This window comes from Aquarana catesbeiana, linkage group LG10 (genome assembly GCF_042186555.1).
Source record: "Aquarana catesbeiana isolate 2022-GZ linkage group LG10, ASM4218655v1, whole genome shotgun sequence".
NCBI lineage: Eukaryota > Metazoa > Chordata > Amphibia > Anura > Ranidae > Aquarana > Aquarana catesbeiana.
In genome coordinates, this window is record NC_133333.1 from 241606949 (window position 1) to 241622593 (window position 15645).

The 15645-nt window shown below is 42.3% G+C and overlaps 1 protein-coding gene across 1 annotated transcript in view; it reads right to left on the reverse strand.

Annotated features, from left to right (window-relative positions):
• The window catches only part of LOC141111328 (tumor necrosis factor receptor superfamily member 8-like), a 73555-nt gene that overhangs the window by 27675 nt on the left and 30235 nt on the right, over window positions 1-15645 (reverse strand). Inside the window, exons 4-6 of the mRNA XM_073603520.1 lie at window positions 7960-8088; window positions 6155-6310; window positions 2266-2359 (exon numbers count right to left, since the gene is read on the reverse strand). Coding sequence (XP_073459621.1) covers window positions 2266-2359; window positions 6155-6310; window positions 7960-8088 — 379 coding nt within the window. The remainder of the gene's footprint in view (window positions 1-2265; window positions 2360-6154; window positions 6311-7959; window positions 8089-15645) is intronic.

The following is a 15645-nucleotide window of genomic DNA, read 5'->3' on the forward strand; positions in this document are numbered from 1 at the left end:
AATGCAGTCCATAGCCCTACATAGACAAGTGGATGCTTCAAGGTTGGATGTGCTGTGCATTCAGAGATGGTATTCTGCATACCTTGGCTGTAACGAGTGGTTATTTAAGTTACTGTTGCCTTTCTATCATCTCGAATCATTCTCCCTTCTGACCTCTGAGTCATTTTCCTCCACACAACTGCCGCTCACTGGATATTTTCTGTTTTTCGGACCATTCTCTGTAAACCCGAGAGATGGTTGTGTGTGAAAATCCCAGGAGATCAGCAGTTTTTGAAATACTCAGACTAGCCCGTCTAGCACCAACAACCATGGCATGTTCAAAGTCACTTATATCCTCTTTCTTCCCTATTCTGATGCTCGGTTTGAACTTCAACAAGACCTCTAGATGCCTAAATGCATTGAGTTGCTGCCATGTGATTGGCTGATTAGCAATTTGTGTTACCAAGCAATTGAAGAGGTGTACCGAAAGTGGCCGGTGAGTGTACAGTGCCTTGAAAAAAGTATTCATTCCCCTTGAAACTTTCCACATTTTGTCATATTACAACTAATAACGTAAATGTATTTTATGCGATAGACCAACACAAAGTGGCACATAATTGTGAAGCGGAAGGAAAATGATAAATGGTTTTCAACATTTTTACAAATGAATATCTGAAAAGTGTGGCGTGAAATTGTATTCAGCCCCCTTTACTCTGATACCCCTAACTAAATTCTAGTGGAACCAATTGCCTTCAGAATTCACCTAATTAGTAAATAGAGTCCACCTGTATGTAATTTAATCTCAGTATAAATACAGCTGTTCTGTGCAGCCCTCAGAGGTTTGTTAAAGAACCTTAGTGAACAAACAGCATCATGAAGGCGAATGAACACACCAGACAGGTCAGGGATAAAGTTGTGGAGAAGTTTAAAGCAGGGTTAGGTTATAAAAAATATCCCAAGCTTTGAACATCTCACAGAGCGCTGTTCAATCCATCATCCAAAAAAGAAAAGAGTATGGCACAACTGCAAACCTACCAAGACATGGCCGTCCACCTAAACTGACAGGCTGGGCAAGGAGAGCATTCATCAGAGAAGCAGCCAAGAGGTCCATGGTAACTCTGGAGGAGCTGCAGAGATCAACAGCTCAGGTGGGAGAATCTGTCTACAGGACAACTATTAGTCGTTTTCTCCACAAATCTGGCCTTTATGGAAGAGTGGCATTGTTAAAAGAAAGCTATAAAAAGTCCCGTTTTCAGTTTGCGAGAATCCATGTGGGGCACACAGCAAACATGTGGAAGAAGGTGCTCTGGTCAGATAAGACTAAAATTGAAATTTTGTCCTAAAAACAAAACGCTATGTATAGCAGAAAACTAACACTGCACATCATCCTGAACACACCATCCCCACCGTGAAACATGGTGGTGGCAGCATCATGTTGTGGGGATGCTTTTCTTCAGCAGGGACAGGGAAGCTGGTCAGAGTTGATGGGAAGATGAATGAAGCCAAATACAGGACAATCTTAGAAGAAAACCTGTTAGAGTCTGAAAAAGACTTGAGACTGAGGCGGAGGTTCACCTTCCAGCAGAACAACGACCCTAAACATACAGGCAGAGCTACAATGGAATGGTTTAGGTCAAAGCATATTCATGTGTTAGAATGGCCCAGTCAAAGTCCAGACCTAAATCCGATAGAGAATCTGTGGCAAAACTTGAAAATTGCTGTTCACAGACGTTCTCCATCCAATTTGACAGAGCTTGAGATATTTTACAAAGAAAAATGGGCAAAAATGTCCCTCTCTAGATGTTCAAAGCTGGTAGAGACATCCCCAAAAAGACTTGCAGCTGTAATTGCAGTGAGAGGTGGTTCTACAAAGTATTGACTCAGGGGGGCTGAATACAAATACACGCCACACTTTTCACATATTTATTTGTAAACAATTTTGAAAACCATTTATCATTTTCCTTCCACTTCACAATTATGTGCCACTTTGTGTTGGTCTATCACATAAAATCCCAATAAAATACATTTACGTTTTTGCTTGTAACATGACACAATGTGGAAAATTTCAAGGCGTATGAATACTTTTTCAAGGCACTGTATATGTAAAGCACTGTGTAGATTGTGTAGTAATAAATAAAAATAATAAAAAATAAAAATAATCTGTAGATTATTTTTGAATCATTTGGATAGATTCTCTGGCCTATCAATATGAAGACAGTTTGGTCTGGAAGCTTGCCATTATTAACACATAATTATATTATATATATATTATATAATTATACTCACTCTGTGTGCGGTTTACAATTTTCTGTGGCGGAGTTGATGGAGGAGTACGTGCCAGGGGGGCATGCTTCACATACTGTGTCCTTTTCTGAAGTTCCTGAAAAAGGCACAGAAAATTTCACTTGGTATTTTATTAATTTTATTAGGCCCCGTTCACACCTGAGCAATTTTCTGCTTGAAGCTTGTAGCTCTAAAACGCTCAACAAACCAAATCCCATTAATTTCAATAGCCTCTGTTCACATCTGAGCGTTCTGTCGCCTGAAGCTCAAACATACATGTACATGAGCCCCCACCGCTGTGATCAGTGAGAAGCGGAGACCGGGAGGAAGCACAGCCCAGGATGGAGGGCGGGAGGAGGAGCTGGCCAAACAAACTTTTTATGTTAAACCACTTGTGATTGGTGGCTAGCACACAAACAGGGTGTTCATAAGCAACCAATCACCAGCTTGCTAATATGAAAATTCACTCTGCCAGCTCCCGCCCCTCTGTCCAGAGCTGTGCCACCTCCAGGTCTCCGATGTGGAAACAGGTAGAACACTGTGCTATGGGGGAGGAGGGAAGGGGGGTTACTGCTATGGGGAAAGGGGGGGCAGAAGACACCACTGTGATGTGAAGGGGGCAGAGGACACTGTTATGGGCAGGGTCATAGCAGTGTCCCCTACCACCCTTCACATCACCCCCCCCCCCATCTCTGCATTTTGACCGCAATGCACTCCTGAACCCTGCATTCTGACCGCAACGCACTCCTGATCCCTGCATTTTGACTGCAATGCACTCCTGAAGCCTGCATTCTGACCGCAACGCACTCCTGATCCCTGCATTCTGACCACAATGCACTCCTGAACCCTGCATTCTGAGTGTAATGCATTGGTGAACCCTGCATTCTCTGCATAACACACTCCTAAATACTGCACTCTCTTGTAATACTTATTTTTGTTCTGAGTAAAAAAAAAGGTTGGTCTTACTGTTTTTTTTGTTTTTTTGTTTTTTTTGGGGGGGTGGGGGGGGCGACACTGTGCCCGATGATCTTTGACTTCATCAGTGTTGTTCAAGTAGATCTCCATCTCTCTAAGGCTGCCTACCCCTGTATTAGGGAATGATAACTTTGATGGGGTAGGGATTATGGGATGCCCAACTTGAAAATTACAAACAAAACCAGGGACAACTTCATCCCTAGTCACAGCTTCCACTTCTTCCTCCTGCACAAACTTGATCCTTTGCACTCCTTGGGAGCTAACAGTCTTTTCAGTTAGTTCAGCAACTGGCCATTACAGTTTAGGAACTCTCAGTCCCTTGGGAAAAAAAAGCAAATATGGAGTGAACTGCTTCTTACAACACCATCTGCTTTCCTGTAGACACTGGTCCCAGCTCTACTTCCCGCAGAAATGCTAGCCCACCTGGATGCCACTTCACCAGGCCTGCCCACCTGGCTGCTTCTTCCCACCAGTCTACCCAACTGACACATTCTGGAGACTTCCCAGGGCAAGGTTGGATGAAGAATTAGGCACACCTCTGTCTTCAAGAGAGACCTGCTACAGCTGGCAGTCTCTCCCCTTGTCTGTCCATGCACCGTACTGATCTACTCACTCTGTCTCTCTTTGCTCCTGCTGCCTCTCCGGAAAGTTTTTCTCCAACTGCCTGCAGTAGTGGGATTCTTCCAGGTCAGCCTCCCGAGCTTCAACCCGAGGTTTATCCCTGGGTCAGCTATAATTTACCTGCACTACCACTAGTAGCACACCAGAGGGTGCTACATATACGTATTGCGGTCGGCAAGTGGTTAATACTTTCATGTGTAAGGTTACAAGATATTTCTATATTGATCCAATAATAAAGTGTTTTTCTCTGCCAGGTATATTGGTATATTGATATTTTCCTCTTTTTTTTGGCTTTATATCAAAAAACTTATCTTTCCCATATATTCTTTCTGATCAAAATGTATCTAGATGAAATATCTTATAGTGTTACCAATCACTGTATAAAGTGCTAGTGCTAACAAAATATTCTTACCGTATCTGGTGAGTGGCCATTGAAACAGGTGGTGGTGAAATCACAATAAGTGGTGAATTCGGAGCACTTTATATTATAGAAAAACATTATTACTGCACAGGAGTGATCACTCACTGAGGACATCTAGTGTACTGTGGTGCACATGTTGGGGACATTCCCCCCCCCCCCAAAAAAAAATTTCTGCAAATTTTCTTGCACTGTGCAGCACATATATACATTGATATGGGAATTCTATGAATGAAGTAATACAATTGGCACATTGTATGATTTTAGTTTTCAGTTTATTTCTCACTTATATATCTACCTATATTTTTTTATATTTTGTTAGCACTAGCACTTTATACAGTGACCGGTAACACTATAAGATATTTCACCTAGATACATTTTGATCAGAAATAATATATGGGAAAGATAAGTTTTTTTATATAAAGCAAAAAAAAGAGAAAGATATCAATATACCAATATAGATGGCAGAGAAAAACACTTTATTATAGGATCAATATAGAATTTTTTTTTTACTTTGCACAATTTGCACACTTTATGGTGGTTATTATACACAAAAGTTAGCGCAACCCACTTTTTACTATAATTGCATTCCACTATTTCTTCGGTGGGCCCACATGATTGCAGCAAACTAGATTGATGGGTTATTAAAACTGAGTTTTGCGCCAGTAACACATCTTGTTGGACAAATATACACAAGGTTACAAGATGACTGGGCGGTGATCAAGCAACCTGTACATAGAACATTATAGCTGTCAATGCGCAGAGGGTGGCTACATTCAATGGGGGTTCTTCCGGAGATTCCTGTGCTAGAAATCAGTGGGATCCCGGTGTATGTACTGATTCTGGAGCTGAGCCCCAATAAAAGGATGGAGGAGATGCGCAGAGGTGCCAATTGTTGGAGGAAATGCTCAAGAGAATCTTTTATGATAACAGTGAGCCTTTATTATTCATAACCCAAGGTAAAACCCCTCCCTGGAAGGGGTCCCCAAGGGCCACCGACAGACTCCCTCAGCACTGCTTCTCCATCTTCCATCCAACTCCCCAGCTGGCATGGCTCATGGTGATTTTAAGGACTCCTTAGTTCCCTGTCAGGTCTACTTCCTGAAGATTGGCTAAGAGCCCCTTAATATGCAAGGCAACCCTCCTAGCCTCTGCCCACTAATTTCTAGAATATTCTCCAACATTCTACAACCGGGGGAGGCACCAAAGAGCTGCCAGGATGAGTCATCCAGCCCTAACTTCTAATAACTCTGACCCAGATTCCATAACTCGGGTTTATCCCTGGGCCAGCTATAATTTACCTGCACTACCACTAGTAGCACACCAGAGGGTGCTACATATACGTATTGCGATCGGCAAGTGGTTGATACTTTCATCTGTAAGGTTGCAAGATGCCTGGGCGGTGATCAAGCAACCTGTACATAGAACATTATAGCTGTCAATGCGCAGAGAGTGGCCACAGTTAATGGGGGTTCTTCCGGAGAGTCTTGCACTAGAAAGCAGTAGGATCCCGGTGATTCAGGAGCTGAGCCCCAATAAAAGGGTGGAGGAGATGTGCAGAGGTGCCAGTTGTTGAAGGAAATGCTCAAGAGAATCTTTTATGAGGACAGTGAGTCTTTATTAATCATACCACACACATATAACACAATTTTATGACTTGGGCTGGCAACCTCATCAGGAAGATGTATTGTTGTGACACTAAACTATAGGTATGGCAAAAACTCATTTTTTTGGACATTCCTTTTTTTTCACTGCCTTTGCAGACAACCTTAATCAGCCTAAACATTTTCAGATGGACTGCAAATTTGCAGACAGTTGTCGGGCCCAGTGCAGGCTGTGTTTAATGGGCCTTTCCTAATAAATATAAACCTTTTGTACCTTTTGTCTTTACTCCCTGCCCAGGTGGGCACTCTTTGTGGCGCTTACACCGTGCACACGTTTTCCCTAGAGGGCTCTGGCAGTAAAACCCATCTTGGCACTGGCAGACTGCTTCTGTATTCAAGGAGCAGCTCTGAACCTCCACAAGCAGATCTTCTGTGAATGAAATATATTTATATATTGGTAAATTGCTGAAATAGAAGTAACTAAACATGTTTTTTCCTATGGGAACCTTTCTTCAGGGATCTCTGTTTCTAGGACCACCACACAAAAAAGCATAACGTGCTGGCACCTAGAGCTCCCTACAAATACATGCAATGGGGGAGATTTAATAAAAACTGGTGCACACCGAATCTGGTGCAGCTCTGTATTGTAACCAATCAGCTTCCGGGTTTTATTATCAAAGCATAACTGAACAAGCTGAAGTTAGAAGCTGATTGGTTACTATGCACGGCTGCACCAGATTCTGTATGCTCCAGGTTTAGTAAATAACCCCCAATGTGTTGCTGTAACAGTGCAAGTAGAAGACTGGAAAGGGGGCTCATGGGTTCTATGATATAAGCGCAACTGCATCAAAATAATTTCTTTCCAATGAGAAAAATACACATTCTAATTTTGAATTCTACATGCGCATGACTGGAGGACCCATGAACAGTGAGGTATATAAATATAAATAAATATATAAATATATAAAATTAGTATAACAGCTTGTTTAGTGAATTTGCATGTGGATTTGTTCTGTGTGGATTAAGCAAAATTGAATGTTTTTTTAGGCTTTTTCTCAAAAGTTCCTTAGGCCCCTTTCACACTTGTGCGACTTGCCCTGCGACTTGGGACTCCCAAGTCGCATGACAAGTCGTTCCCCATAATTTCCAATGATAACCATTCATAAGTCGTGCCGACTTCAAAGTAGTCCCTGTAGTACTTTAGTCTGACTTTCATGCGAGTTGAGGTCCATAGACCCCAAGTTTACACAGGCATTCCCTGAAATCGCGGCAAAATTGCGATAAAACCGTGCTACTTTTAAGTCGCTTCAGCGTGAAAGGGGCCTTAGGCAACACTATAACAATTTTAGAGAATTCTAGCGGGAATTAGCAAATAATTGTAACCATGTTTAAAGGTGATGGACTGGCCAAGCAGACCAAAACCCTATTGAGCATCTGTGGGGCATCCTCAAACAGAAGGTGGAAGAGCACAAGGTCTCTAACATCTACCAGCTCCGTGATGTCGTCATGGAGGAGTGGAAGAGGACTCCAGTGGCAACCTGTGAAGCTCTGGTGAACTCCATGCCCAAGAGGGTTAAGGCGGTGCTGGAAAATAATGGTGGTCACACAAAATATTGACACTTTGGGCCCAATTTGGACATTTTCACTTAGGGGTGTACTCACTTTTGTTGCCAGTGGTTTAGACATTAATGGCTGTGTGTTGAGTTATTTTGAGGGGACAGCAAATTTACACTGTTATACAAGCTGTACACTCACTACTTTACATTGTAGCAAAGTGTCATTTCTGACATGAAACATCACATGAAAAGATAGAATAAAATATTTACAAAAATGTGAGGGGTGTACTTTTTTTACTTTTGTGAGATACTGTATGTATATGTTTTTCTGTTTTTTTTAATGGCACCCTATGTGGACCATCATGAAGAAGTACGAATTGTGTCCCTGTGTTTGGTCACTCTTCAGAATGCTAAATGAATTCTCATTGGTTGAAATCTGAACTGGCACAGCATATACACAGAGAAGGGAGAGCAATCCCTTATCGTATGTAGGACCATCTTGACAAAATATAGAAGCCGTTACCTTTATTACACTTGTTACAAGTTGCACATTGAGGAGGTGATCTGTTCCAGTTAATGAACTCGCCGTCACTACAACGCTCTGCACAATCCTTATCAATGTCCTGAATACAATAAGAGCGTTTCTCCATACCTGGAAATGAATAAAAAGGTGGCAACAGTGAAAATGGTAAAATTCAGTCTTGTATCCCCTAATGCTGTTAATGAAGAGTAATTACTTCAACATTTTCCAAAAGTAATTTCTGATGTAATTTTCACATTTTACTTATTTGTTATTTTATTATAACTAGAGATTTGTAGATTCGTCACTAGAGTACTTTAGCTATTACAGGGACCCTGCCTAACATCTGCTGAAATAGATACCAGCCACAAAGGGACTGTATTGTTTACAGTGGGTCAACTGACTCATTGACTTGCATTGAGAGAAGAAGCAGTAAAGCACAACCATTGTGCTGCAAAGCAGGAAGCAGAGTATGTAAAAAGCAACATGGTTCCTTCCATGTACATATGTGTTAAGAAACTATACATAGAAACAAGGACTTAAACATAGAAACAAGGATTTAAGGGCAGACATCAAGCAGATTTAAGCCTCGTACACACGATCGGATTTTCCGACGGGAATTGTGTGATGTCAGGCTGTTGGCGGAAAATCCGACCGTGTGTACGCTCCACTGGACAATTGTTATCGGATTTTCCGCGGACAAATGTTGGATAGCAGGCTTTAAAATTTTCCGCAGACAATGGTCTGCTGTCAGATTTTCCGAACGCGTGTATACAAGTCCGTTGGACAAAAGTCCAAAGTACAAACGCCCATGCTTGGAAGCAAAGACGAGCCAGAAGCAGTCGCTCTTGTAAACTAGCCTTCGTAATGGAGAATTAACATTCGTGACGCGGCAAATTATGAAATCTCGAAATGCAGCGCACAATTCTCTTCTTCTTTAATGTGATAATAATGAAGCTGCTTTGCTGGTGATACTGATGGAGTTCTGCCAAACGTATATTAAAAGGCTTTTATTTTCTAGTGAAATCAAGAATAATATTATGCTTGTTTTCTTTTTTTTTTTTGGGCAAGTTACCACAACACCATTATCCCGTAGTTTTTTTAAGATCAAAGATACAACTATGTTGGTGTTCTTTGTTAATTTTACATTGTATATTTTGAAATGTTACTGTCCACCCCTAAACTGTCATTTGAAGTAAAACACATAGCCAAGTATTATTCTCCACATTTTTTTATTGTTCATTAAAAAAAGAAAACAAATAAAATTAGACATGCTATCTGCCAATAGAACTTAACCAAAAAGGATGCATTCTATGCATTCATAAATATAGAAAATATACCAAATCAAATCATTATTCAACCAAAAAATAAAATAAAAGCCTCATGCATGTGTCCTGCTTCTTAATATAGGGGGGTCAACAATGCCAAGAGTTGTTGAAAGCAGGGGTCCGTCATCCGGAGATAATTCCGAAAATCATCCGGATTATTCTCCTGGAGCTCCCGCAGCAAAGGCATCTGACATAATTGGTCACCATTAATAAAGCAACCAATTTTTGGTCCAAGAAATCCTCCTCCTCCTGTTCCTGGACTTGGGTCAAAGCAATAACTCCAAGGCCAATAATAAATAACACGTTATCTCCTCCGATTCCGCAACATGTCTGGTTGACGAACGTCCGTTCAGAAACGAACTGAAAAGTGCAAAATGAAAAGTGCAAAATGAAAAGCGCGAATCAACACTCAACAAACTTCTACTAACACGAAATTAGCAGAAGGAGCCCAAAGGGTGGCGCCTGACAATTGAACTTCCTCTTTATCGGCTCGTAGTACATCTAGTACGTCACTACGTTTGTGTTTGTTGGCAGACAATTGTGTGCCATTTGTATGCAAGACAAGTTTTTAGCCAACGCCCTTCGAACAAAAGTCCGAGGCTTTGTCTGCAGAAAATCCGATCGTGTGTACGAGGCTTATGTCTTCATGCATAGCAAAAAAAAAAAAAGACAGTCTTCACATTCCTTTAAGGTTTTGCTGAATGAATGCAGTGGCTCTTGTTGAATATTCCTATAACAAGTGTTTTTTGTTTATTGGTTTATTTTAAAAAATGCTAAAAGATTTCTCACCTGGCCCTGGTAACCTTAATGATATCTTCTCCATTTGATGCATATTTTGAAGGTTGCATGTCTAATCTTCATCAACTGCATCCTTCTGTACCACCTCCCTTCCCCGGGCCTTAGCCCATCTTAAAAATGAGGATATTAGTTTATAGCTGATCTCATTTCAGAACTGTTACCAACATGTCAGCCCTGACCATGTTCTGAAAGTGGAGACAGATTCTGAAACCAAAAGACAACTTTGGCCCACAGTAGCATATCTTTATAAATAGCAGTTTCGAACTGCTTCACGTTTTTTATTGGGGCGCGCCGTTTCTCGTTTTGAGCATCATTCCTCTCTGTTCAAAGTTACTGTAACATGACTGTGCTTGTCGACCAAAGGAAGCGTGTAGAGTAACCGCAAAGCCACCCGTTAACTCCAGGGTATCGGAAGATTTTGCTGATAGTCAGGGCAAAAATAGTAAATGTTCTCATGCATAAATATGTTATATTTACATACAGTTTTTACACTATATTACCAAAAGTATTGGGACGCCTGCCTTTACAAACACATGAACTTTAATGGCATCCCAGTCTTAGTCCGTAGGGTTCAATACTGGGTTGGCCTACCCTTTGCAGCTATAACAGCTTCAACTCTTCTGGGAAGGCTGTCCACAAGGTTTAGGAGTGTGTCTATGGGAATGTTTGACCATTCTTCCAGAAGTGCATTTGCGAGGTCAGGCACTGATGTTGGAGGCCAGTCAAGTTCCTTCAACCCAAACCTGCTCATCCTTGTCTTTATGGACCTTGCTTTGTGCACTGTTGCACAGTTGGAACAGGAAGGGGCAATCCCCAAACTGTTCCCACAAAGTTGGGAGAATGAAATTGTCCAAAATGTCTTGGTATGCTGAAGCCTTAAAAGTTCCCTGGAAGTAAGGGGCCAAGCCCAACCCCAAACCATAATCCCCCCTCCACCAAATGATTTGGACCAGTGCACAAAGCAAGGTCTATAAAGACATGGATGAGTAAGCTTGGGGTGGAGGGACTTGACTGGCCTGCACAGAGTCTTGACCTCAACCCGATAGAACACCTTTGGGATGAATTAGAGTGGAGACTATGAGCCAGGCCTTTCCATCCAACATCAATACCTGACCTCACAAATGGGCTTCTGAAAGAATGGTCAAACATTCCCATAGACACACTCCTAAACCTTGTGGACAGCCTTCCCAGAAGAGTTGAAGCTGTTATAGCTTGCAAGGGTGGGCCAACTCAATATTGAACCCTACAGACTAAGACTGGGATGCCATTAAAGTTCATGTGCGTGTAAAGGCAGGCGTCCAAATACTTTTGGTAATACAGTGACTGTCTACTGTTGGATCACATGACATTGTCTGCTGTGGCTAGCCGTGACTGTGGTCAGTGAGGATCTATGTTCTTATATGGTTCTTATATAGCACCATCAATTTACACAGCACTTTACATATACATTCACAACAGTCCCTGTCCTCAAGGATATTACAATCTAAGGTCCCATCTCACCTGTATACATACATGGGCCAATTTAGACAAGAACCAATTAGCCTACCAGTATGTCTTTGGAGTGTGGGAGGAAACTGGAGGAAACTCACGTAGACACAGAGAGAACATGCAAACCCCAGACAGAGCCGTTTTTGGGATGTAAAGCGGAGTTTCACACAAAAATAGAACTTCCACTTTTCGGAACCCTCCCCCCCTCCGGTGTCACATTTGGCACCTTTCAGGGGGGTGCAGATACCTGGCTAAGACAAGTATTTGCACCCACTTCTGGGCATAGACTCCTGCGGGAGTCTACGCCTCTTCCCGTCCCCCTGTGCTGTCTGCTGGGACACACACGGGTCCCAGAGCCAGCAGGGACCATTCGGATTGCGCATCGCGACTCGCACATGCGCAGTAAGGAACCAAGAAATGAAGCGCAAGCGGCTTCACTTCCTGATTCCCTTACCGAAGATGACGGCGGCAGCACCCGAGAGCCGAGGGAGAGATCGGCTTCGGGTGCCGACATCGCGGGCGCCCTGGACAGGTAAGTGTCCTTATTTTAAAAGTCAGCAGCTGCAGTATTTGTAGCTGCTGACTTTAAAAAAAAAATTCGGCGGACCTCCGCTTTAACCACTTAACACTGGCTAAGTGGTTAAAATCAGAACACTAATTTTTAAAGTCAGAACACTCACATTTCCATGTATAAAAAAGTGCTTAAAGGGTATCTGTGACAGCTTGTAGAACCCAATGGCACCAACAGGGCTCGACCCTGTTGGTGCCATTGGGTTCTACAAGCTGTCACAAATACCCATTAAGCGCTTTTTTATACATGGAAATGTGAGTGTTCTGAATTTTAAAATAAATTTTCCAATCATATGGTTTTACGCTATGTGGCGCTATTTTGTCTTTTTTTTCGATGCACTGATTGAGCAGTAGAGAGAAGATACTTTGATGTTGCAAGTCTTGCACAGTTGCCCTGCATTGAGGAAGGGACAGTGGAAGCTGAATATCCCATCTATTACCCGGGAGGAAGTGGCGTGGAGATTTCATCTTTAGTGGTGTACACCCCTGCTTGTGTAGACCCACTAGACATAAGTTTTAATGGGTCCACTCGTTCTGGTAAGCCCCCTCATAATCGGTGGTGGTGCAACCCTTTACAGTGGTGTCCTTTTCTGCTGGCGTTGGTACTTACCTAGTTACTCTGGATCACTATTTTGGACATTTGTCTTCTCATTTGTTTATTTGGACTTTTTTTTTCTTTTCTTTCATTATTTTAATTCATAAGTTATTTCAATATTTACACAATGCACTATGGATTGAGGTTATTCAGCTAAACCCAAGATCACATAATGGTGTGATTGTATGGTATTCAAAGTTTTGTATCATTTACAGTATTTGTATCCATCACCTAACACGGATAGGTGATCAAACCAGAGGCGGCACGACTTGCAGGTCGCCTCACCGAGGCGACCTGCACACGACTGCCCGGGCGACTTGCAAAACGACTTCTGTATAGAAGTCTATGCAAGTCGCCCCAAGTCGCCCCCAAAGTCGTACAGGAACCTTTTTCTAAGTCGGAGCGACTTGCAAATACAGAGATTGAACTCCCCTTAGAACGGTTCCATAGCACAGAACGGGAGGCGACTTGTCAGGCGACTAGGTCGCCTGATAAGTCGTCCCTGTGTGAACCGAGCTTTACTTTACTGTGTTCGGTTGGCACTGAATTGAACACTCAAAGTAGATATTTTGTAATACACCCATTTTAAATCAGATTAGCGCTGCACATATTTTACCACTATCCTAGAATACAATTGTGTCCTTTGCTGTGCTGGCTGCTTTAGTATTCACTTTGGACACCAGCGCGGTATTTTTTCTTTACATTATTACTTCTTTTTTGATTCCCAGGCCAGTTGTTCCCTGAACTTATTAAAAAAGTAAAAGCTGAAGTAGGTGAGTTTGAATAAAGACACAAGTCCATCAAGTCCAACCTGTGTGTGATTATAAGTCAGTATTATATTGTATATTCCTGTATGTTGCAGTTGTTCAGGTGCTTATGTAATAGTTTTTTGAAACTATCGATACTCCCTGCTGAGACCACCACCTGTGGAAGGGAATTCCACATCCTTGCCGCTGATACAGCAAAGAACCTTCTACGCAGTTTAAGGATAAAACTCTTTTCTTCTAATTTTAATGAGTGGCCACGAGTCTTGTTAAACTCCCTTCCGTGAAAAAGTTTTATCCCTATTGTGGGGTCACCAGTCCAGTATTTATAAATTGAAATCATAACCCCTCTCAAGCGTCTCTTCTCCAGAGAGAATACGTTCAGTGCTCGCAACCTTTCCTCATAACTAATATCCTCCAGACCCTTTTTTAGCTTTGTTGCCCTTCTTTGTATTCGCTACATTTCCAGTACATCCTTCTTGAGGACTGGTGCCCAGAACTGGACAGCATACTCTAGGTGCGGCCGGACCAGAGTCTTGTAGAGCGGGAGAATTATCGTTTTATCTCTGGAGTTCATCTCCTTTTTAATGCATGCCAATATTCTGTTTGCTTTGTTAGCAGCAGCTTGGCATTGCATGCCATTGCTGAGCCTATCATCTACTAGGACCTCCAGGTTCTTTTGCATCCTAGATTCCCCCAGAGGTTCTCCCCCCAGTGTATAGATTGCATTCATATTTTTGCCACCCAAATGCATTATTTTACATTTTTCTACATTAAACCTCATTTGCCATGTAGTTGCCCACCCCAGCTTAGCTTAGTATCGTCTGCAAATACAGAGATTGAACTGTTTACCCCATCCTCCAGGTCATTTATGAACAAATTAAATAGGATTGTTCCCAGCACAGAACCCTGGGGGACCCCACTACCCACCCCTGACCATTCCAAGTACTCCCCATTTATCACCACCCTCTGAACTCGCCCTTGTAGCCAGTTTTTAATCCATGTACTCATCCTATGGTCCATGCCAATGGACCTTATTTTGTACAGTAAACATTTATGGGGAACTGTGTCAAATACTTTCACAAAATCCAGATACACCACGTCTACGGGCCTTCCTTTATCTAGATGGAAACTCACCTCCTCATAGAAGATTAATAGATTGGTTTGGCAAGAATGATTCTTCACGAATCCATGCTGATTACTGCTAATGATACCGTTCTCATTACTAAAATCTTGTATATAGTCCCTTATCATCCCCTCCAAGAGCTTGCATACTATTGATGTTAGGCTAACTGGTCTGTAATTCCCAGGGATGTATTTTGGGCAATTTTTAAATATTGGCGCTACATTGGCTTTTCTCCAATCAGCTGGTACCATTCCAGTCAGTAGACTATCAGTAAAAAATAGGAACAATGGTCTGGCAATTACTTATATTTTGGCTTTCTATGTCTTCCCATCATCAACATGCTACAGAAATGTTTAAATGTTAAATTTCAATACATACTTTATTTTAAACCCAGTTATGTCTTCACTGGATCTTTGTACTTTTCTATGTAACACGGACAGATCATGGCTGGTGGGAAAGGCTGACAGTATCCTGTACTTTTCTGAAAAGTCCTCAGTCCTGATGCAAGCAGTGGCTTTGCTCTCAGGGGCAATGCAAATATTAAAATGCCCTGATGGATGGATGTTAGTCTGGAGGGGTGGGTGTTACTAGACAAGCTGTATTTACATGCAAACCGCCCTAAGTAATGCCTACATGTAATGCTAACCTTGCATGAAAGAGCTTAAATGCAATAACTGAAAAAAGCTGACCTGGGACAGTCAGGCTGGGGAGGAATAGGTTAGATCAGTGGTCTCCAAACTGCGGCCCAGGGGCCAGATGTGGCCCTTTGCTTGCTTTTTTCTGGCCCATGCGGCACTATTTCATCCACTGATACCAACAATGGGGTATAATCCCCCCCAATGATGGAACACAATTCCGCCCAATGACACTAACAATGGGGCACAATTTCTCCCACTGACACAAATGATGGGACACAATTCCTCCCACTGACATCAAAGATGGGCATTGTTTTTCCCCACTGACGTTTGGAACCTTTTCTACTCCCAATGGCCAAAGTCCGGCCCTCCTAAAGCCTGAAGG